At 46.3% G+C, this 22502-nt stretch overlaps 1 protein-coding gene across 5 annotated transcripts in view; it reads left to right on the plus strand.

Moving 5' to 3' along the window:
* The first annotated feature begins 379 nt into the window (after window positions 1–379).
* NEDD1 (NEDD1 gamma-tubulin ring complex targeting factor) overlaps window positions 380–22502 on the plus strand; it is a 141300-nt gene continuing 119177 nt past the window's right edge. For 2 of the 5 annotated variants that reach the window (XM_073556938.1, XM_073556942.1), the window contains exons 1-2: window positions 380–571; window positions 18737–18880. In XM_073556938.1, the coding sequence (XP_073413039.1) occupies window positions 532–571; window positions 18737–18880 (184 nt within the window). In that variant the 5' untranslated portion in view covers window positions 380–531. Of the gene's footprint in view, window positions 572–600; window positions 857–18406; window positions 18462–18736; window positions 18881–22502 lie in introns of those variants that run through there. The other 3 variants (XM_073556940.1, XM_073556941.1, XM_073556939.1) reach the window with 3 other exon arrangements.

Raw genomic sequence — 22502 nt, forward strand, 5'->3', positions numbered from 1 at the left:
TACACCCTGTGCAGCAGTCCTATAACACCTCAGTATATACACCCTGTCAGCAGCCAGCCCTATAACACCTCATTGTATACACCCTGTAAAGCAGCCCTATAACACCGCAGTTTATACACCCTGCGCAGCAGCCCTATAACACCTCAGTGTATACACCCTGTGCAGCATCCCTATAACACCTCCATGTATACACCCTGTGCTCTATCTTATAACACCCCCGTGTTTACACCCTCTGCAGCAGCCTTTAACACGCTTGTGTATACACCCTGTGCAGCAGTCCTCTAACACCTCAGTGTATACACCCTGTGCAGCAGCCTATAACACCACCGTGTATACACCCTGTGCACTATCTTATAACACACCACACACAATTCTGAACTCAGTCACAACTACTACTTCTCCCATGAACTCAACACTGCACGCTCTGTAGCGCGCTCCCGCCATCCCCCGGAGCGAGCACGCAGCCCCAACTCCGGCGCGGGATTCGGTTGCAGAGTTCGAATGACGTCACTGCGCAGTCCCTGAACCGGGATGCAAAGTGGGGGAGGAGGGGGACGACAGCGACAACAAGGTGAGACTGTGGGTTCCGGGGCAACAAGTGGCGAGTTGTCTGTCTCTCCCGCTCACACCACTGACCTCGCGGTGACTGCACTAGTGGCCGCGGACACCGTTTGGCGGGATGTTTGAAAGTTCTGTTTAGTGCCAGAAAGTGGCGTCCTGATACTGAGAAAGCAACAGAACCGCGCCTGGAGCGACCCCTAACCCGGAACTGTGTGCGCGCAGCTCGGGTGTTTGTTGTGGTGACCGGACCAGCGGCGTGTGCTGAACTCTGTGCTTTCCTGTAGCTGTGAACGATGTAATCCTGAGCACTCCTGTGCCCCTGCACATCTGTGCCCCCTGTCTATTCCCGGCACTCCTGTGCCCCTGCACATCTGTGCCCCCTGTCTATTCCCGGCACTCCTATATCCCTGCATATCTGAGCCCCCTGTCTATTCCTGGACACTCCTGTGCCCCTGCATATCTGTGCCCCCTGTCTATTCCCGGCACTCCTGTGCCCCTGCACATCTGTGCCCCCTGTCTATTCCCGGCACTCCTGTGCCCCTGCATATCTGTGCCCCCTGTCTATTCCCGGCACTCCTGTGCCCCTGCACATCTGTGCCCCCTGTCTATTCCTGGCACTCCTGTGCCCCTGCATATCTGTGCCCCCTGTCTATTCCCGGCACTCCTGTACCCCTGCATATCTGTGCCCCCTGTCTATTCCTGGCACTCCTGTACCCCTGCATATCTGTGCCCCCTGTTTATTCCTGGCACTCCTGTACCCCTGCATATCTGTGCCCCCTGTCTATTCCCGGCACTCCTGTACCCCTGCATATCTGTGCCCCCTGTCTATTCCCTGGCACTCCTGTACCCCTGCATATCTGTGCCCCCTGTCTATTCCTTCCACTCCTGTATCCCTGGATAACTGTGCCCCCTGTCTATTCCGGGCACTCCTGTATCCCTGCATATCTGTGCCCCCTGTCTATTCCTGGCACTCCTGTACCCCTGCATATCTGAGCCCCCTGTCTATTCCGGGCACTCCTGTGCCCCTGCATATCTGTGCCCCCTGTCTATTCCCGGCACTCCTGTGCCCCTGCACATCTGTGCCCCCTGTCTATTCCTGGCACTCCTGTGCCCCTGCATATCTGTGCCCCCTGTCTATTCCCGGCACTCCTGTACCCCTGCATATCTGTGCCCCCTGTCTATTCCCGGCACTCCTGTGCCCCTGCATATCTGTGCCCCCTGTCTATTCCTGGCACTCCTGTACCCCTGCATATCTGTGCCCCCTGTTTATTCCTGGCACTCCTGTACCCCTGCATATCTGTGCCCCCTGTCTATTCCCGGCACTCCTGTACCCCTGCATATCTGTGCCCCCTGTCTATTCCCTGGCACTCCTGTACCCCTGCATATCTGTGCCCCCTGTCTATTCCTGGCACTCCTGTATCCCTGGATAACTGTGCCCCCTGTCTATTCCGGGCACTCCTGTATCCCTGCATATCTGTGCCCCCTGTCTATTCCGGGCACTCCTGTATCCCTGCATATCTGTGCCCCCGTCTACTCCCGGACACTCCTGTACCCCTGCATATCTGTGCCCCCTGTCTATTCCCGGCACTCCTGTACCCCTGCATATCTGTGCCCCCTGTCTATTCCCAGCACTCCTGTGCCCCTGCATATCTGTGCCCCCTGTCTATTCCCAGCACTCCTGTGCCCCTGCATATCTGTGCCCCCTGTCTATTCCCGACACTCCTGTGCCCCTGCATATCTGTGCCCCCTGTCTATTTCCGGACACTCCTGTATCCCTGCATATCTGTGCCCCCTGTCTATTCCCAGCACTCCTGTTCCCCTGCATATCTGTGCCCCCTGTCTATTCCCAACACTCCTGTGCCCCTGCATATCTGTGCCCCCTGTCTATTCCCGGACACTCCTGTACCCCTGCATATCAGTGCCCCCTGTCTATTCCGGGCACTCCTGTATCCCTGCATATCTGTGCCCCCTGTCTATTCCGGGCACTCCTGTATCCCTGCATATCTGTGCCCCCTGTCTATTCCGGGCACTCCTGTATCCCTGCATATCTGTGCCCCCTGTCTATTCCGGGCACTCCTGTATCCCTGCATATCTGTGCCCCCTGTCTATTCCGGGCACTCCTGTATCCCTGCATATCTGTGCCCCCTGTCTATTCCGGGCACTCCTGTATCCCTGCATATCTGTGCCCCCGTCTACTCCCGGACACTCCTGTGCCCCTGCATATCTGTGCCCCCTGTCTATTACCTGGCATTCCTGTACCCCTGCATATCTGTGCCCCCTGTCTATTCCCGGACATTCCTGTGCCCCTGCATATCTGTGCCCCCTGTCTATTCCCGGACACTCCTGTGCCCCTTCATATCTGTGCCCCCTGTCTATTCCCTGGCACTCCTGTACCCCTGCATATCTGTGCCCCCTGTCTATTCCCTGGCACTCCTTTACCCCTGCATATCTGCCCCCTGTCTATTACCTGGCACTCCTGTACCCCTGCATATCTGTGCCCCCTGTCTATTCCCGGCACTCCTGTGCCCCTGCATATCTGTGCCCCTGCATATCTGTGCCCCCTGTCTATTCCCAGCACTCCTGTACCCCTGCATATCTGTGCCCCCTGTTTATTCCTGGCACTCCTGTACCCCTGCATATCTGTGCCCCCTGTCTATTCCCGGCACTCCTGTACCCCTGCATATCTGTGCCCCCTGTCTATTCCCTGGCACTCCTGTACCCCTGCATATCTGTGCCCCCTGTCTATTACCTGGCATTCCTGTACCCCTGCATATCTGTGCCCCCTGTCTATTCCCGGACATTCCTGTGCCCCTGCATATCTGTGCCCCCTGTCTATTCCCGGACACTCCTGTGCCCCTTCATATCTGTGCCCCCTGTCTATTCCCTGGCACTCCTGTACCCCTGCATATCTGTGCCCCCTGTCTATTCCCTGGCACTCCTTTACCCCTGCATATCTGCCCCCTGTCTATTACCTGGCACTCCTGTACCCCTGCATATCTGTGCCCCCTGTCTATTCCCGGCACTCCTGTGCCCCTGCATATCTGTGCCCCTGCATATCTGTGCCCCCTGTCTATTCCCAGCACTCCTGTACCCCTGCATATCTGTGCCCCCTGTCTATTACCTGGCACTCCTGTACCCCTGCATATCTGTTGCCCCTGTCTTTTCCTTGGCACTCCTGTACCCCTGCATATCTGTGCCCCCTGTCTATTCCCGGCACTCCTGTACCCCTGCGTATCTGTTGCCCCTGTCTTTTCCTTGGCACTCCTGTACCCCTGCATATCTGTGCCCCCTGTCTATTCCCGGCACTCCTGTACCCCTGCATATCTGTGCCCCCTGTCTATTCCCAGCACTCCTGTGCCCCTGCATATCTGTGCCCCCTGTCTATTCCCGACACTCCTGTGCCCCTGCATATCTGTGCCCCCTGTCTATTTCCGGACACTCCTGTATCCCTGCATATCTGTGCCCCCTGTCTATTCCCGGACACTCCTGTACCCCTGCATATCTGTGCCCCCTGTCTATTCCGGGCACTCCTGTATCCCTGCATATCTGTGCCCCCTGTCTATTCCGGGCACTCCTGTATCCCTGCATATCTGTGCCCCATCTACTCCCGGACATTCCTGTGCCCCTGCATATCTGTGCCCCCTGTCTATTCCCGGACACTCCTGTGCCCTTGCATATCTGTGCCCCCTGTCTATTACCTGGCACTCCTGTGCCCCTGCATATCTGTGCCCCCTGTCTATTCCCGGCACTCCTGTGCCCCTGCATATCTGTGCCCCCTGTCTATTCCCGGACACTCCTGTGCCCCTGCATATTTGTGCCCCCTGTCTATTCCCTGGCACTCCTGTACCCCTGCATATCTGTGCCCCCTGTCTATTACCTGGCACTCCTGTACCCCTGCATATCTGTGCCCCCTGTCTATTCCCTGGCACTCCTGTACCCCTGCATATCTGTGCCCCCTGTCTATTACCTGGCACTCCTGTACCCCTGCATATCTGTGCCCCCTGTCTATTCCCGGCACTCCTGTGCCCCTGCATATCTGTGCCCCCTGTCTATTCCCGGACACTCCTGTGCCCCCTGTCTATTACCTGGCACTCCTGTACCCCTGCATATCTGTGCCCCCTGTCTATTACCTGGCACTCCTGTACCCCTGCATATCTGTGCCCCCTGTTTATTCCCAGCACTCCCGTAATATCTGTGCCCCCTGTCTATTCCCGTTACTCCTGTACCCCTGCATATCTGTGCCCACTGTCTATTCCCGGCACTCCTATATCCCTGCATATCTGAGCCCCCTGTCTATTCCTGGCACTCCTGTACCCCTGCATATCTGTGCCCCCTGTCTATTCCCGGCACTCCTGTACCCCTGCATATCTGTGCCCCCGGTCTATTCCCTTGCACTCCTGTACCCCTGCATATCTGTGCCCCCGGTCTATTCCCTTGCACTCCTGTACCCCTGCATATCTGTGCCCCCGGTCTATTCCCTGGCACTCCTGTACCCCTGCATATCTGTGCCCCCTGTCTATTTCCGGACACTCCTGTACCCCTGCATATCTGTGCCCCCTGTCTATTCCCTGGCACTCCTGTACCCCTGCATATCTGTGCCCCCTGTCTATTCCCGGACACTCCTGTACCCCTGCATATCTGTGCCCCCTGTCTATTCCCAGGCACTCCTGTACCCCTGCATATTTGTGCCCCCTGTCTTTTCCCTGGCACTCCTGTACCCCTGCATATCTGTGCCCCCTGTCTATTCCCGGACACTCCTGTACCCCTCCATATCTGTGCCCACTGTCTATTCCCGGGCACTCCAGTACCCCTGCATATCTGTGCCCCCTGTCTATTCCCGGACATTCCTATGCCCCCTGTCTATTCCCGGACACTCGTGTACCCCTGCATATCTGTGCCCCCTGTCTATTCCCGGACACTCCTGTACCCCTGCATATCTGTGCCCCCTGTCTATTCCCTGGCACTCCTGTATCCCTGCATATCTATGTCCCCTGTCTATTCCCGGACACTCCTGTATCCCTCCATATCTGTGCCCACTGTCTATTCCCGGGCACTCCAGTACCCCTGCATATCTGTGCCCCCTGTCTATTCCCGGACATTCCTATGCCCCCTGTCTATTCCCGGACACTCGTGTACCCCTGCATATCTGTGCCCCCTGTCTATTCCCGGACACTCCTGTACCCCTGCATATCTGTGCCCCCTGTCTATTCCCTGGCACTCCTGTATCCCTGCATATCTATGTCCCCTGTCTATTCCCTGGCACTCCTGTATCCCTCCATATCTGTGCCCCCTGTCTATTCCCGGACACTCCTGTACCCCTGCATATCTGTGCCCCCTGTCTATTCCCTGGCACTCCTGTATCCCTGCATATCTGTGTCCCCTGTCTATTCCCTGGCACTCCTGTATCCCTCCATATCTGTGCCCCCTGTCTATTCCCGGGCACTCTTGTACCTTTACGTATCTGTAACCACCTGTCTATTCCCAGGCGCTCATGTTGCCCTGCATGTCTGTGCCCCCGTCTACTCCCGGACATTCCTGTGCCCCTGCACATTTGTGCCCCCGTCTACTCCCGGACACTCCTGTTCCCCTGCATATCTGTGCCCACCCCCCCGTCTATTCCTGGGAACTCCTGTACCCCTGCGTATCTGTGCCCCCTAAATATTCCCGAGCACTAATGTACCCCTCCATATCTGTGCCCCTTGTCTATTCCCTGGCACTCCTGTTCCCCCAGTCTCTTCATGTACACTCCTGTATCACTAATTATCTGTACCCTCTGTTCATTCCCGGGCACTCCTGTACCCCTACGTATCTGTACCCCCTGTCTATTCCTGGGCTCTCCTGTACCCCTGTATCTGTGCCTCCCTGTCTATTCTCTGGCATTCCTGTTCCCCCAGTCTCATCCTGGGCACTCCTGTATCACTAATTATCTGTACCCTCTGTTCATTCCCGGGCACTCCTGTACCCCTACGTATCTGTACCCCTGTCTATTCCCGAGCCTCCAATACCCGTACATATCTGTATCCCCAGTGTATCTCTGGTACAACCTTACACCTAATTACCTCTGCCACCAATCTTATTTCAAGCATTCCTATACAGTTTCATGTTGATGCCTCAATCTGTGTCACACTAAGGCTTGTTTCACATTAGCGCTTTTGTGCGCAGCACATCGTGCGCAATAGTAACGCATGCAAAAAACGCATCATGCTTTTGCGTTTTTTAGGTGCATTCGTTCTTTATGGGTAAACCCAGTGTTTACACATTTTTACGACAAAAACGCATGTTCATCAAAACGCAGGCTTGTGCATTTTCATGCGCACGCCTGCGTTCCCATAGACTGTAATTCGTTTTTTGTCGCATTCCGTGCGCATGCGTTTTTTTTTTTTACAAATTTCGGCGCCCCCCAAAATGCAACATGTTGCATCTGGATTGCAAAGGCGCACACGACTAAAAAAAAGCATGTGCACGAAAACGCATACGGACATGTGCAAACGCAAGACCATGCACCCCCCATGTTAAAGATAGGGGCGCATGATGCATGCGCATGGATGCGCCGCAAACGCAGCGCACAAGAACGCTCATGTGAAACCAGCCTAAGGCTGGTTTTACATTAGCGTTTTTTTGCGCAGCGCATCATGCGCATCCGATCTCATGCGTCATGCGTACCTATGTTTAACATGGCGTGCGCATGGTCTTGCCTTTGCATGCGGTCGTCTGCGTTTTCGTGTGCATGCGTTTTTCCCAGGTGTGCGTCTAGACGCGCTGGACGCAGTCTGTTGCATTTTTGGTTCCATCCAAAGGCGTAAAAAAAAGCCTGCGTACGCTTGCGCACGGAATGCGTCAAAGCAACGCGTTACAATTTGGGAGCACAGGCGTGCACATGGACATGCGTACGCCTGCGTTTGGGTACGCATGTGTTTTACGAGTAAACGTGTAGACACTGGTTTAACACCTAGAGAATGAATATGCATAAAAAACGCATGCAAAAATGCATGATGCGTTTTTGGATGCGTTTCTACTTGCGCACGATGCGCTGCGCACAAAGATCCAAATGTGAAACTAGCCTAAGGCTGGTTTCACATTTGCGTTCAGGGGGCTGCGGATGGCTGCCTGCTTCCTCCTTTCTTCCTCCCTGAAGCTCTGCATACTTCTCTATGCGTCCTGTTTCCCTGCGTACCTACCTTTAACGCTGGGTACGCAGGGACATTAGTTGTATGTAAAATTTTGCGTTTCCGTGCGGTTGCCGCACACGTCGAATCGCCGCATGCAGACGCATGTCCCTGCGAACCCAATGTTAAAGATAGATGCGCAGGACGCATTCAGCAGTAGGCGGAGCTTCAGGGAGGAAGAAAGGAGGAAGTAGGCAGCCATCCGCTGCCCTCCTGAACGCAAGTGTGAAACCAGCCTAATAAACGCTTGAAGGTCCATTTTGGAACGTCAGTGTAATTGTGGGGTCACAGTCTGCAGTGTGCATGCTGAGCACGGATATAAAGCTTAACGGTGATTCCAAGACAAAATGATACCATATGTGCAAAATAATCACATCAGTAAGAATTCATGAATATAATAACTTGTGACAAGGTTTTTAACCCCTTCACTACCAAGCGTGGTTTGCACGTTAACTCCCGGGCCAATTTTTACAATTCTGACCACTGTCCCTTTATGAGGTAATAACTCTGGAACGCTTCCATGGATCCCGGTTATTCTGACATTGTTTTCTCATGATATATTGTACTTCATGTTAGTGGTAAAATTTAATTCAAATAACTTGCGTTTATTTGTGGAAAAAAAACAGAAATTTGGCGAAAATTTTGAAAATTTCGCAATTTTACAACTTTGAATTTTTATGCTCTTAAATCACAGAGATACGGCACACAAAAAACTTGATAAGTAACATTTCCCACATATTTACTTTACATCAGCACAATTTTGGAACCAAATTTTTTTTTGTTAGGAAGTTATAAGGGTTAAAATTTGACCAGTGATTTCTCATTTTTACAACACCATTTTATTTTTACGGACCACATCCCATTTGAAGCCACTTTGAGGGGTCTATATGATAGAGAATACCCAAAAGTGACACCATTATAATAACTACACCCCTTAAGGTGCTCAAAACCACATTCAAGAAGTTTATTAACCCTTCAGGTGCTTCACGGGAATTTTTTGAATATTTAAAAAAAAAGAACATTTAACTTTTTTTCACAAAAAAAATACTTCAAGTTCAATTTTTTTTTATTTTACCAAGGGTAACAGGAGAAATTGGACTGCAAAAGTTATTGTGCAATTTGTCCTGAGTACGCTGATACCTGATATGTGGGGGGGAACCACTGTTTCGGCGCATGGCAGACCTCCGAAGGGAAGGAGCGCGTCTGACTTTTTCAATGCAAAATTGGCTGGAATTCAGATCGGACGCCATGTCGGGTTTGGAGAGCCCCTGATGTACCTAAACAGTGGAAACCCCCCACAAGTGACCCCATTTTGGAAACTAGATCCCCCAAGGAACTTATCTAGATGTGTGGTGAGAACTTTGAACCCCCAAGGGCTTCACAGAAGTTTATAACGTACAGCCGTACAATTAAAAAATCATATTTTTTCCACAAAAATGATCTTTTCACCCTCAATTCTTATTTTTCCAAGGGTAACAGGACCCTAAAAGTTATTGTGCAATTTGTCCTGAGTACGCTGATACCCCATATGTGGGTGTAAACGACTATTTGGGCGCATAGCAGAGCTCGGAAGGGAAGCAGCGCCATTTGACGTTTTTTGCTGGAATTGAGATCGGACACCATGTTGCGTTTGGAAAGCCCCTGATGTACCAAAACAGTGGAAACCCCCCACAAATGACACCATTTTGGAAACTAGACCCCCCAAGGAACTTATCTAGATGTGTGGTGAGCACTTTGAACCCCCCCAGTGCTTCACAGAAGTTTATAATGCCCAGGCGTGAAAATAAAAAAATCGTATTTTTTCCACAAACATGATCATTTAGTCCACAATTTTTTTTATTTTCCCAAGGGTACCAGGAGAAATTGGACCCCAAAAGTTGTTGTCCAATTTGTCCTGAGTACGCTGATACCTCATATGTGGGAGAAAACTACTGTATGGGCACACGTCGGGTCTCGGAAGGGAAGTAGTGATGTTTTGGAATGCAGACTTTGATGGAATGGTCTGCGGGTGTCATGTGCGTTTGGAGAGCCTCTGATGTGCCTAAACTATACAAACTCCCCACAAGTGACTACATTTTGGAAACTAGACCCCACACGGAACTTATCTAGATGTGTGGTGAGCACTTTGAACCCCCAAGTGCTTCACAGAAGTTTATAACGCCCGGGCGTGAAAATAAAAAAAATCATTTTTTTCCACAAAAATTAGATTTTTGCACCCAATTTTTTATTTTCCTAAGGGCAACAGGAGAAATTGGACCCCAAAAGTTGTTTTGCAATTTGTGGGGGTAAAACCAGGGCTGTGGAGTCGGAGTCGGTGCTCATTTTGGTGGAGTCGGAGTTGGAGTCGGTATAAAATGGACCGACTTCGACTCCTAAAATATATAATAAATTGGGTACAGTAATTCAATGCAGAATGTGCTGAATATTTTTTCATAGGAGTTTGGGAAAGTTATGAAATATCCTATAAATGACTGTTCTATTCCTGATCTAAGGCTACTTTCACACACAGCATTTTTGCTGCGTTTTTTGAGGATACGTTTTTCAGCTGCAAAAGCTCATCAGATTTTTAAAAAACTGCATCACCTGAAAGGTTTTTGAGCTCATAGATAATATTTTCAATAGAGCAGATTTCTAATCTGCTTTTGATATCTATCCATTTATCCATATCTGTCTCCATATCTTATCTGTACCTAAAAGAATGAAAGCTGGGTAGCACACAGACTGACACTTACTGCCAGGCAAAGGAGGAGGAAAGAGCGTCTCAAACATCATTAACAAGATATTTTGTAAGTGACAAAGTTACTGTAACAATGACAGCAGATATGTCTAAAAGACAGGTCATCCAGCTTGTTGTGAAGGACGGTGTACCATTAACATTATTTGCACGACCAGCAGCTCTTAATGGAGAAATGGCCCCCAAACTTGGTGTTTCTCTGGAAAGAGAAAGTATTAGAAAATTAGTGATTGAAGAAGCCCTTAAACAAAAGGAAGATCTTAAAAAGACTCTCAAAAGACGCTTCATGTTTCTTAAAATGGATGCCTGCACACGTCACAGAGTGAACTATTTTGCTATCAATGTGCGATATGTTTGTGACAACAAAAATTGTTACCAACACGCTGGCAGTAAAAGATACTAAAGCTCATCACAGCAGCCAGTTTCTCCAGGCTTTAGTGGAAAAAGTTCTGCAAGATTACAAACTCAAAACAGAACAGGATCTTGCTATTGTTACGGACAATGTTTCAAACATAAGTACAATTACACTGATGAGTGAGAGTAATGAACAACAGCTAGAGGAACATTTGGGATTCAGTATGTTTGAGATGAAAGGCCACAGTGCTGTTCATGTAACAGAGGAACAAACAGATATTACTACAGAAGAACAGCAAAATTATACTGTAGAAATAGATGATCTTGTTGAAGCTGCTTCAAAACACTTTCCTATTCATCACATGCTCTGTGTTGTGCACACGCTGCAGCTGGCAATAAGAGAGAGTCTGCAAGAGGGACATGCTGGAAATCTGATTGGAAAAGTGAGGAAATTGGTTATTGCCGCCAGAACCCCTAAAATTGATTCCATCTTGAAGAGACGTGCTGGAAAAGGGCAATTGTTCATCAACTAAAACCTTTTCTTATAGATATGGCGAACCCTCAGGTAACCCTAAATGAAGGTCAATGGACACAGGTGGCTGAATTGAAGGAATTGCTTAATCACCCATTTACTGTGACTAAAAAATTACAAGCTGAGGTTTTAACTCCTGGCATTTTCATGAGGGAGCGGAAGAACTTGCTATTTTGCTGTTTAATCGCAGATGGCATTTCTGCTTCAATGAAACGGAGAGAGACACAGCTATTGGAAAATAAAATTTTTCTGGCAGCTGTTTATGTGGACCCAAGTCATCGTATATTGCTTGATCAACAGCTTACTAAAGGAAAAGAAGCTCTGACTGAGGTAGCAGTTCGGAAGAGTGGCCTACAGGAGGACTGCCAGGCGCAAGAGGACTCGAGTCCTGACAGTGCTACTGCTGCCATATCTTCATCCTCATCAGATGAGGAGTTTGACTTTGACAAGTATTTGTATGACATGGAGCAGGCAAAGCGTTGCCGCAAGGAAAAAGATTTCACTCTGTCTCCTATAGCAAGCAGATTGACCATATTTCAGCAAAATGTTTCACTTGTTCTCAAAGAAATAGAAAAATTCAACCGTTCATCAAAACTGACTGTGCACGAGGCAATTCCTTTATACCCGGAAATTGTTAGACATGTTGCCCATGTGGTTACAGCTTCGACTCCAACCCAAGTTAGTGTAGAGAGGTTGCTCTCTAGCCTTAAAATTATTAGGTCAGATTTGAGGTCATCTATGAAGGAGGATCTGATGGAGGCAATTCTATTTCTTAGAACAAATTCATAGACTGCACAAATGTTATTTAGTATGTTTTTGTTGAAAACTGTTTTTTGCCACTTATAGTTTATTACATAGTGTTATATATATATATATGTGTAATCGATATTACATAGTGTATTACATGTTTACAATTTATTAGTTTTGTGTTCTAAAGTTGTATTCCAATAAATATTATGTTCTATCTAAATATCTTGATTATTGTATCATAAAAATGAGTTAATGTCTGATGTTCACATTGTACTAGAATAAATTTTTCACTTAAATATAAGCAATATATGTGGGAGTTGGAGTCGGTATAAGGGAAATTGAGGAGTCGGAGTCGCAGGTTTGGCTTACCGACTCCACAGCCCTGGGTAAAACACTGTTTGGCTGCATGGCAGAGCTTGGAAGGGAAGGAGCACCATTTGACTTTTTCAACGCAGAATTGGCTGGAATTGAGATCAGAATTGAGATCAGATGCCATGTTGCGTTTGGAGAGCACCTGATGTGCCCAAACAGTGGAAACCCCCCAATTCTAACGCCAACCCTAACCCCAACACACCCCTAAACCTAATCTCAGCCCTAACCCTAGCCCTAACCCTAATGGGAAAATGGAAATAAATACATTTTTTTAATTTTATTATTTTTCCCTAAGGGGGTGATAATGGGAGGGGGGGGGTTGAGTTACTATTTATGGCGGGTTTTATACTTGGCAGCTGTCACACGCTAAAAGACGCTTTTTATTGTAAAAATAGTTTTTGCATCACCACATATTGAGAGCTATAATTTTTCCATATTTTGACCCACTGAGTCATGTGAGGTCTTATTTTTTGCGGGATGAGTTCACGTTTTTATTGGTACCATTTTCGGGCACGTGACATCTTTTGATCGCTTTTTATTCCGATTTTTGGGACACAGAATGAACAAAAACCAGTGTTATATGAATTTCTTTTGGAGGGTGCGTTTACACCGTTGCGCATGCGATAAAATTGATCGGTTTTATTCTTCGGGTCGGTACGGTTACAGCGATACCTCATTTAGCTGTTTTTTTTATGTTTTGGCGCTTTTATGCAATGAAAACAATTTTATATAAAAAATAATTATTTTTGCATCGCTTTATTCTGCGAGCTATAACTTTTTTATTTTTTCGCTGATGATGCTGTATGGTGGCTCGTTTTTTGCGGGACAAGATGACGTTTTCAGCGGTACCATGGATATTTATATGTGTCTTTTTGATTGTACGTTGTTGCACTTTTTGTTCGGCAATATGATAATAAATCATTATTTTTTGCTTCGTTTTTTATTTTTATTTTTTAAGTGGTTAACTAATGGAACAGTTTTATAGGGCGGGTCGTTACGGACGCGGAGATACCAAATATGTGCACTTTTATTGTTTTCATTTTATGGAAATAAAAAAAAAAAAAAAAAAAAAAAAAATTAGGGACTATTTTTTTTTTTGGGACTTTATTTAGCGATCTTTTTTAACCCCTTACCTACAAATGACGTAATATTCCGTCCATGTGACCATGGACCTAATTACCATGGACGGAATATTACGTCATCGCGATCAGCGGCGCCCATGTGGTGAGCGCCGCTGATCGCGGCCGAGTGTCAGCTAATTATCATAGCTGACACCCGGCACAATGTGTCAGGGGCGGTCACGGACCGCCCCCGACACGTTAACCCCTTGCACACCGCGATCAAACACGATCGTGGTGTACCGGGGGTTAAAGGGAAGCATCGGCAGGGAGGGGGCTCCCTCCGTGCTTCCCTGAGCCCCCCACGGCAGCGCAATGTGCAACGCTGCTGCGGGGGACTCCTTTCCTCCAGGCCCCCGGATCCAATATGGCGACGGGGACCTCCGGGGGCCTGCAGGAAGCTGGCTTCCTCAGTGCCTGCAAAGCGCAGGCATGAGGAAGCCTGTGCAGTGCCTGTGACAGATCGCTGATCTGTCACAGTGATCTGTGATGTGACAGATCAGTGATCTGTCACAGGACTGTGAAGTCCCACCTGGGACATTGTAATAAAAGTGTAAAAATAATTTTAAAAAAATCGCCAATTAAATTAAAAAAAAAAAAAAAAAAAAATCCCCAATAAATTCATTTTTTGGAAATAAAAAAAAAAAAAATAAAAGTACACATATTTGGTATCGCCGCGTCCGTAACGACCCGCCCTATAAAACTGTCCCAATAGTTAACCCCTTAAGCGAACCCCTTAAAAAATAAAAATAAAAAACGAAGCAAAAAATAATGATTTATTATCATACCGCCGAACAAAAAGTGCAATAACGCGCGATCAAAAAGACGCATATAAATATCCATGGTACCGCTGAAAACGTCATCTTGTCCCGCAAAAAACAAGCCACCATACAGCATCATCAGCAAAAAAATAAAAAAGTTATAGCTCGCAGAATAAAGTGATGCAAAAATAATTATTTTTTATATAAAATTGTTTTCATTGCATAAAAGCGCCAAAACATAAAAAAACGACCTAAATGAGGTATCGCTGTAACCGTACTGACCCGAAGAATAAAACCGCCTTATAAATTTTACCGCACCCGGAACGGCGTAAACGCACCACCCAAAAGAAATTCATGAAACGCTGGTTTTTGTAAATTCTGCGTCCCAAAAAATGAAATAAAAAGCGATCAAAAAATGTCACATGCCCGAACATGATACCAATAAAAGCGTCAACTCGTCCCGCAAAAAATAAGACCTCACATGACTCGGTGGGTCAAAATATGGAAAAATTATAGCTCTCAATATGTGGTGATGCAAAAACTATTTTTACAATAAAAAGCGTCTTTTAGCGTGCGACAGCTGTCAAACATAAAAACCGCCATAAATAGTAAATCAAACCCCCCGTTATCACCCCCTTAGTTAGGGAAAAATAATAAAATTAAAAAAATTTATTTATTTCCATTTTCCCATTAGGGTTAGGGCTAGGGCTAGGGCTAGGGTTAGAATTGGGGGTTTCCACTATTTGTGCACATCAGGTGCTCTCCAAACGCAACATGGCATATGATCTCAATTCCAGCCAATTCTGCGTTGAAAAAGTCAAATGGTGCTCCTTCCCTTCCAAGCTCTGCCATGCACCCAAACAGTGTTTTACCCCCTCATATGGGGTATCAGCCTACTCAGGACAATTTGCAAAACAACTTTTGGGGTCCTATTTCTCATGTTGCCCTTAGAAAAATAAAAATTTGGGGGCAAAAATATCATTTTTGTGGAAATTTTTTTTTTTTGTTATTTTCACGCCTGGGCGTTATAAACTTCTGTGAAGCACTTGGGGGTTCAAAGTTCTCACCACACATCTAGATAAGTTCCTTGGGGGGTCTAGTTTCCAAAATGGGGTCATTTGTGGAGGGTTTCCACTGTTTTGGTACATCAGGGGCTTTCCAAACGCGACATGGTGTCTGATCTCAATTCCAGCCAAAAAAGTCAAATGGCGCTGCTTGCCTTCCGAGCTCTGCCATGTGCCCAAATAGTCATTTACACCCACATATGGGGTATCAGCGTACTCAGGAAAAATTGCACAATAACTTTTAGGGTCCTGTTACCCTTGGGAACGTAAAAATTGGGGGTGAAAAGATCATTTTGTGGAAAAAATATGATTTTTTAATTGTACCGCTGTACATTATAAACTTCTGTGAAGCCCTTGTGGGTTCAAAGTTCTCACCACATATCTAGATAAGTTCCTTAGGGGGTCTAGTTTCAAAAATGTGGTCACTTGTGGGGGGTTTCCACTGTTTAGGTACATCAGGGGCTCTCCAAACGCAACATGGCGTCCGATCAGAATTCCAGCCAATTTTGCATTGAAAAAGTCAAACGGCGCTCCTTCCCTTCCGAGCTCTGCCATGCGCCGAAACAGTGGTTCCTCTCCACATATCGGGTATCAGCGTGCTCAGGACAAATTGCACAATAATTTTTGCAGTCCAATTTCTCCTGTTACACTTGGTAAAATAAAAAAAATTGAACCTGAAGTAATTTTTTTTGTGAAAAAAAGTTAAATGTTAATTTTTTTTAAATATTCAAAAAATTCCTGTGACGCACCTGAAGGGTTAATAAACTCCTTGAATGTGGTTTTAAGCACCTTAAGGGGTGCAGTTTTTAGAATGGTGTCACTTTTGGGTATTTTCTATCATATAGACCCCTCAAAGTGGCTTCAAATGTGATGTGGTCCGTAAAAATAAAATGGTGTTGCAAAAATGAGAGATTGCTGGTCAACTTTTAACCCTTATATCTTACTAACAAATAAAAATTTTGGTTCCAAAATTGTGCTGATGTAAAGTAAACATGAGGCAAATGTTACTTATTAACTTTTTTGTGTGCCATATCTCTGTGATTTAAGGGCATAAAAATTCAAGGTTGGAAAATTGCGGAATTTTCAAAATTTTCGCCAAATTTCCGTTTTTCTCATAAATAAACGCAAGTTATATGAATGAAATTTTACCACTAACATGAAGTACAATATGTCACGAGAAAACATTGTCAGAATCACCGGGATCCACGGAAGCGTTTCAGAGTTATGACCTCATAAAGGGACAGTGGTCAGAATTGTAAAAATTGGCCCGATAGTTAACGTGCAAACCACCCTTGGTAGTGAAGGGGTTAAAAATTATTTTTACACTTTTTTTTTTTTTTTTAAAGCTTTATTAGATTGTCCCAGTGGGGACATCACTGTCCTGTGACAGATCGCTGATCACTGTGACAGATCAGCGATCTGTCACAGGCATAGACGTAGACTTCCTCATGCCTGTGCTTTGCAGGCACTGAGGAAGTCAGCTCCCTGCAGGCCTCCGAAGGTCCCCGTCGCCATATTGGATCCGGGGACCTGCAGGAAAGGAGGCCCCCGCAGCAGCGCTGCACGTTGCGCTGCGGTGGGGGGCTCAGGGAAGCACGGAGGGAGCCCCCTCCCTGCCGATGCTTCCCTTTAACTCCCGGTACACCGCGATCGTGTTTGATCGTGGTGTGCAAGGGGTTAACGTGTTGGGGGCGGTCCGTGACCGCCCCTGACACATTGTGCCGGGTGTCAGCTGTGATAATCAGCTGACACCCAGCCGCGATCAGCGGCGCTCACCATGTGAGCGCCGCTGATCTCACTAGACGTACTATTCCATCCTTGGGACTTAGGTCCCAGGTCACCTGGATGGAATAGTACGTCCAATGTAGGAAAGGGGTTAAAAGCAATCTGTCTCCCGGTTTTTGCTACCCCTTATGAGAGCAGTATGACATAGGGGCAAAGCCCCCTGATTCCTGTGATGTATCACTTTGGGACTAGGTGTGTCCTGCTCTGTGTAGCCTGTCTCCTCTTATCATCTTTCTGACGTTTTACAGTGTACACCAACTGCTGTCACTCAGTGGTGTGTGCATGGTTAGGCCTCTTTCACACTTCCGTTTTTGACCATCAGTCAAAATCCGCCAGGTTTTGAAAAAACGGATCCGCCATTTTTTTTTTGCGGATCTGTTTTTTTCCCCATTGAGTTGCATTACTGGCGGATCTTGACGGATGGCCATCCGTTGGATCTGTTTTTGTGAGGATCCGCCAAATTTTTTTAGTCCGCCGGCATGCTTGGACGGACCTTGCAACTTTTTTTTGTTGTTGGATCCGCATTTTCCATTGCGCATGCCCGGAGAAAGGAAGTCAGGGAGAAAATTAACCCTGAAATCCTTTCTGGCGGACGGAAAAAATTCTCTCTCTCTCTCTCGCCAGCAGTTCCTTTAAAATTCTTCATTCTGCGGATCCGTCGCAAAACGGTTCCTGTGGCATCCGTTCACATCAGTTAGGAACGGATCCGCTTTTCCGCCTTTTTGGCGGATTTTAACTGACACAAAAAACTGAAGTGTGAAAGAGGCCTTACCAAGAGCTCATTAATATGCTGGACTGGCCGGAAGCAGGTGTACTAGTCCTCTAGTGATTATCTTATTGAAAGTATAGCAAAATCCCAGTAAGTGACTCAGATTCTATTCAAAAGATGATCAAACACATGAAGAAATGAACAGCAAGTCTTTTTTTTTTTTTTTTTCCCACAGGAATGAATGCCCAAGCATTTTCTGAGCACTCTTTCTATCAGTTTTCTAAATGGACCTGCTCCAAATGTGACTGAAATATACATTGTTTGAACCTAGCCTGAGAAGCTATGGGAAAGGGTTTCATTGTGTAGGCAGATTGGCTTGGTGTTGTAAGGAGTGGATTTCAATATGGGGTGAAGCTAGGAATTATTTGTGACATGGGCATGAATTGTAAGGACTGTGCTTATTTTTTGAAGATCAATTCCCACAAATATTTGTCTTCATCAGTGTTCAGGAAAATCGCTGGTTTCACCCTGAGCTTATGACAAGCCAGGAGTCGGGTAGGTAAGGGGTCTGGAATATCTTCAGAGAGTTTAAAATTGTGCTCTGTTCTGAAGCAATTATGCATTATTACATGATCACCTGTTTTTTTTTCAACATTTTTTTTTAACCACAAATGGAGTATTTGTAAACTTATTATTTTCATCTAAGTATCTGTTAAACTCATTTTATGCATGTAATATAGTGGTCGTTTATTTCGTTCATAAGTAAAATGTATCGAAGTCTACAAAATGTGCTGTAAATAGTTAAAACCCTATTTTTATTTCTTTTTCAGGGACCACAATGCAGGATAATATCAGATTCGCTTCAGCTGGTGATGATATTAAAATATGGGATGCCTCATCCATGACGGTGGTGGAGCAATTCAATCCCCATAGTACCACACACCCTGTATCATCTTTGTGTTGGAGCAGTAACAGTATCCTTTGACAGGTGCACATTGCGTTCTGCAGTAGACTTGCTCTGGGAGGAGGTATTTCATTTTCCAGGATGCTTCTGTATTATTCCACACTGGAGATGTCACTATTTTAAATTGAAGCTTTAGTGTGAGTTAGTCTCTATGCCTCTGGACTGACTTCTGACTGCTTGGGCCTTGATTTTTTTTCTCCCTTTTTTCCAGGAGTCATTTTTATTTTTCTATCAAAATGGCTTTTTTGGGCTTGGTTTTTATGACTTGCACTTTGAATGAGACCATTCATTTTACCATGTAGTGTTTTTTTATTTACCATGTTCACTATATGGTAAACTATCCTGGCAATATGATTCTCCAAGTCGGTACAAGTACGCAGATACCCAACATATATAGTATTTATTCATTTGTTTATTTTTTTTAGGTGAAAAAAATTCAGAAATTTGTATGAAAAAATAAAAGTTTTGTTTTTCAGGAAATGGGGCTGCATGAAAGCTTAACTTTTTGTGCCCAGAGCTGACATTTTTACTAATATCATTTTGGGGTAGGTACAATGTCTTGATCCACTTTTATAACTTTTTATTGCAATGTTACGGAGGACAAAATAACATAATTCTAGCTTTTTTTTAAATTTTTTTATGCTATTTACATATCAGATTAATTTGTTACATTTTTGTAGATTGAACATTTCTGAATGCAGTATTATCAAATGTGAATTTTTTTTAAAATTTTTTGTTTGAGGAATGACTCGTACCCCTTTTCGGCACATGTTAAATCCTGCTATCAGATTGTCAGCAAAGGCTGGAACATGGCATATACATCTTAGGTATTGAAGGGGTTAATGTATTCCTACTGCTCTTTCAATTTTTTCTTTTATTTAGTTTTTTTTTTTTAATTCCACTTTACATTTCCAAAGATTTGGACCTTTTTATTTATTCCTATGGATAGAGATGGGCGGACACCTGGATGTTCGGGTCCTGTGGGTTCGGCCGAACAGTTACAAAAAGTTTGGGTTCGGGTACCAGAGCAGAGCCTGAACTAGGACACCATTCACTTGAATGGGGGGCCCGAATGGTAGCACGGACTTCCTGGTGAAGTCCGTGTTTGGTGTCCTTGCCCAAACAGTAGGTGTTCGGTACGGACGCCGAACTTTACTGTTGGGGTTCGCCCTTCTCTATGGAGAGGGCCACCATGGTTAATGGAACAAAAATATATACACAACCTGAGCTAATCAACCCTCTCTGTAATCCATCTGATGTGTGGGAGAGGTGCCACCCTTTTGTATCTGTAGGTTTCCTGTTCCCGAAGGGCGGATCCCCTCTCTCGTGGTGCGGTCTTGGGCTTCCGAAAAATACCGTTACCGGTATGTAACTTAATACTTTCCTGTCAACTCAGTTCGGTTATTGTTTTGATCATAGGTTTTGCTCAATGAGCAAAAACAACTGCAGTAAGTAAATGATAACAAAGGGGACTTAGTTGACGCTATTTCGATTAAAAAAAAAAGGCAGAAAAGTCATAAAAAAAATTGGTCCCTCACTCTCACCACCCTATGTGCCAGCAGGCCTCAAAATAGATGGAGACAGAGCATGACCTAGATCAGTCTGTTTTGTAGCTGCCTGTGGAAAACTGTATAGACCAGACTTATTCAGAAAGTTGAAAATGTTTTTAAAACAAATATTAAATGAGGTGCAAGCCATGAAAGACATGTTTTTGGTGCAATTAATTCCAGAATTCTGTTGTATTCACCAAGTTGCTCTCCATTGTTGACATCACTTTTAGGCTGGAAATGCAATTTTTTACTCTTCGCCACGACAGCAGCCACATGAGAAAGGGATCTGCCCATAGGAACAGGAAACCTACAGAAATACAAGGGGCGGTCCACCTCTTCTCCTTAGCTGGTTTCCTGTTCCTATATGAACCGAAGGAGCGAGACCTAGGCAGAAAATAAATACCTGGGCCAATGCATGCCGCCTGTGCAGTATCCATTGAAAATGGCAGGGGCTGCGGTTCCATAAGCAGCGTCGGGGGAGCCCTGTCTATCATTCTCCCTCCTCGTCTGGCTCATATCCGTGAGGACCGGGTTCAGGGTGGGTCGCTCGGTCTCATGTTGATCAAGTGGCATGAGGCCAGTGTCCAGGTGAGGCCGCCATGCCTCGCGCAGGAACGCAATGTGAGGAGGGGGGAGCGAGGGTTCGGGCACCGGTCACCCCGCTCCTCCGTAAAAGACTGGTATCGGCGTTGCAGTCTTGAGAGCGGGCCGCATATGGGCAGTGGACCGGTGAGCGCTCTTGCCCTGGAAGTGGCTGAGAGACTTCCAGAGGAGGCGGTACATTCAGCGCAGGTCGGGATGAGGACCGTGCCAAAAAGAAAAACCTGGGCAGGTAACTATAAATCCGGCGGGTACAGAGCCACCGGTGTGCTAAACATGTTATGCCCAGGTGAACATGACATGCACCCACCAGCAGTGGACGTGCAGGCGCAGATTGTGGGTAAGACCAGAGAATGCTCCAGGGACGGATGTTCCACGGACAGGAGTCGTAGAGGTGAAGTATCAGACACACCTAGGACTCGGACTGTACCTCGACCTCCAGATTCGGTACCGTATAGGTTTCACTGGGTGAGTGTATGGGGCTCTACCTATTAAGCTGACTCCCCTTCTTTCTATATACCTCCTTCTTTCAGACCAAGAAAAAACAAAAGTCTAAATATAAGGAGTGTACGCTATGCAAGCAACCCCTTCCTGACTCCTAACCCAGAAGGCTATGTGAGGGTTGTATTAGTGAAACAATACAGGGGAGGCTGCAGTAACATCAGCGGACATCCGTATGTTAATAAGAGAGGAACTTCAGGCTTTAGGTCAGACCAGCATACCTAAGAGCCATACAAGTAAAAGGAAAAAAGTGTGTCCCCCGTCTCCAGTTCGGAGTCTGATAGTGATCAAGGGAGGGCTTTCGATTCCTCACAGATGTCTTCAACATCTCTTTCATCTGACATGGAGGGGCGTTCATGCTTTCCTATAGATAGTATAGACAATTTGGTCAAATCAGTCAGGAACACTATGAGGTGCACGGATGCAAAAGAAGCCCGAACGACACAGGATATAATGTTTGCAGGACTTGCGCAAAGGAAGAGGAGAGCCTTCCCAGTTATTCCAGTGGTAAAAGACTTAGTTAAGAGAGAATGGGACAAACAAAGCCAACGGGCCTTCCCTCCTTCAGCCTCTGGTTCTGGATGCCCTAATGGGTCCCCCATTTGAGCTGTTAGAATGTGTCCCCCTGAAATACATATCACTAAAAACAGCCCTTTTGGTAGCACTGACATCAGCTAGAAGAGTTAGCAACATCCATTCTCTTTCCATAGATCCACCCTTTGTACTAGTATCTCAGGACAAAATAGTGTTGAAGCCAGATCCGTCAGATCTTTCTAAGGTGGCAACAAAGTTTAACAGGTCTCAAGATCTCCTTCCATCCTTCTTTAGTGATCCTTCCACTCCAGAAGAAAGATTACACACCCTAGATGTAAAGAGGGCTGTCCTGAAGTACATAGATCTAGGGCCAGGAGGCAGAGTAGGGCTCTGTTTATTTCCTTTCAGGGCCACAGAAAGGGGTATGGAGTCACAAAGGGGCACCTT

The sequence above is a fragment of the Dendrobates tinctorius genome, unplaced genomic scaffold (genome assembly GCF_039654945.1).
Source record: "Dendrobates tinctorius isolate UK_male_01 unplaced genomic scaffold, ASM3965494v1 ptg000241l, whole genome shotgun sequence".
Classification (NCBI taxonomy): domain Eukaryota; kingdom Metazoa; phylum Chordata; class Amphibia; order Anura; family Dendrobatidae; genus Dendrobates; species Dendrobates tinctorius.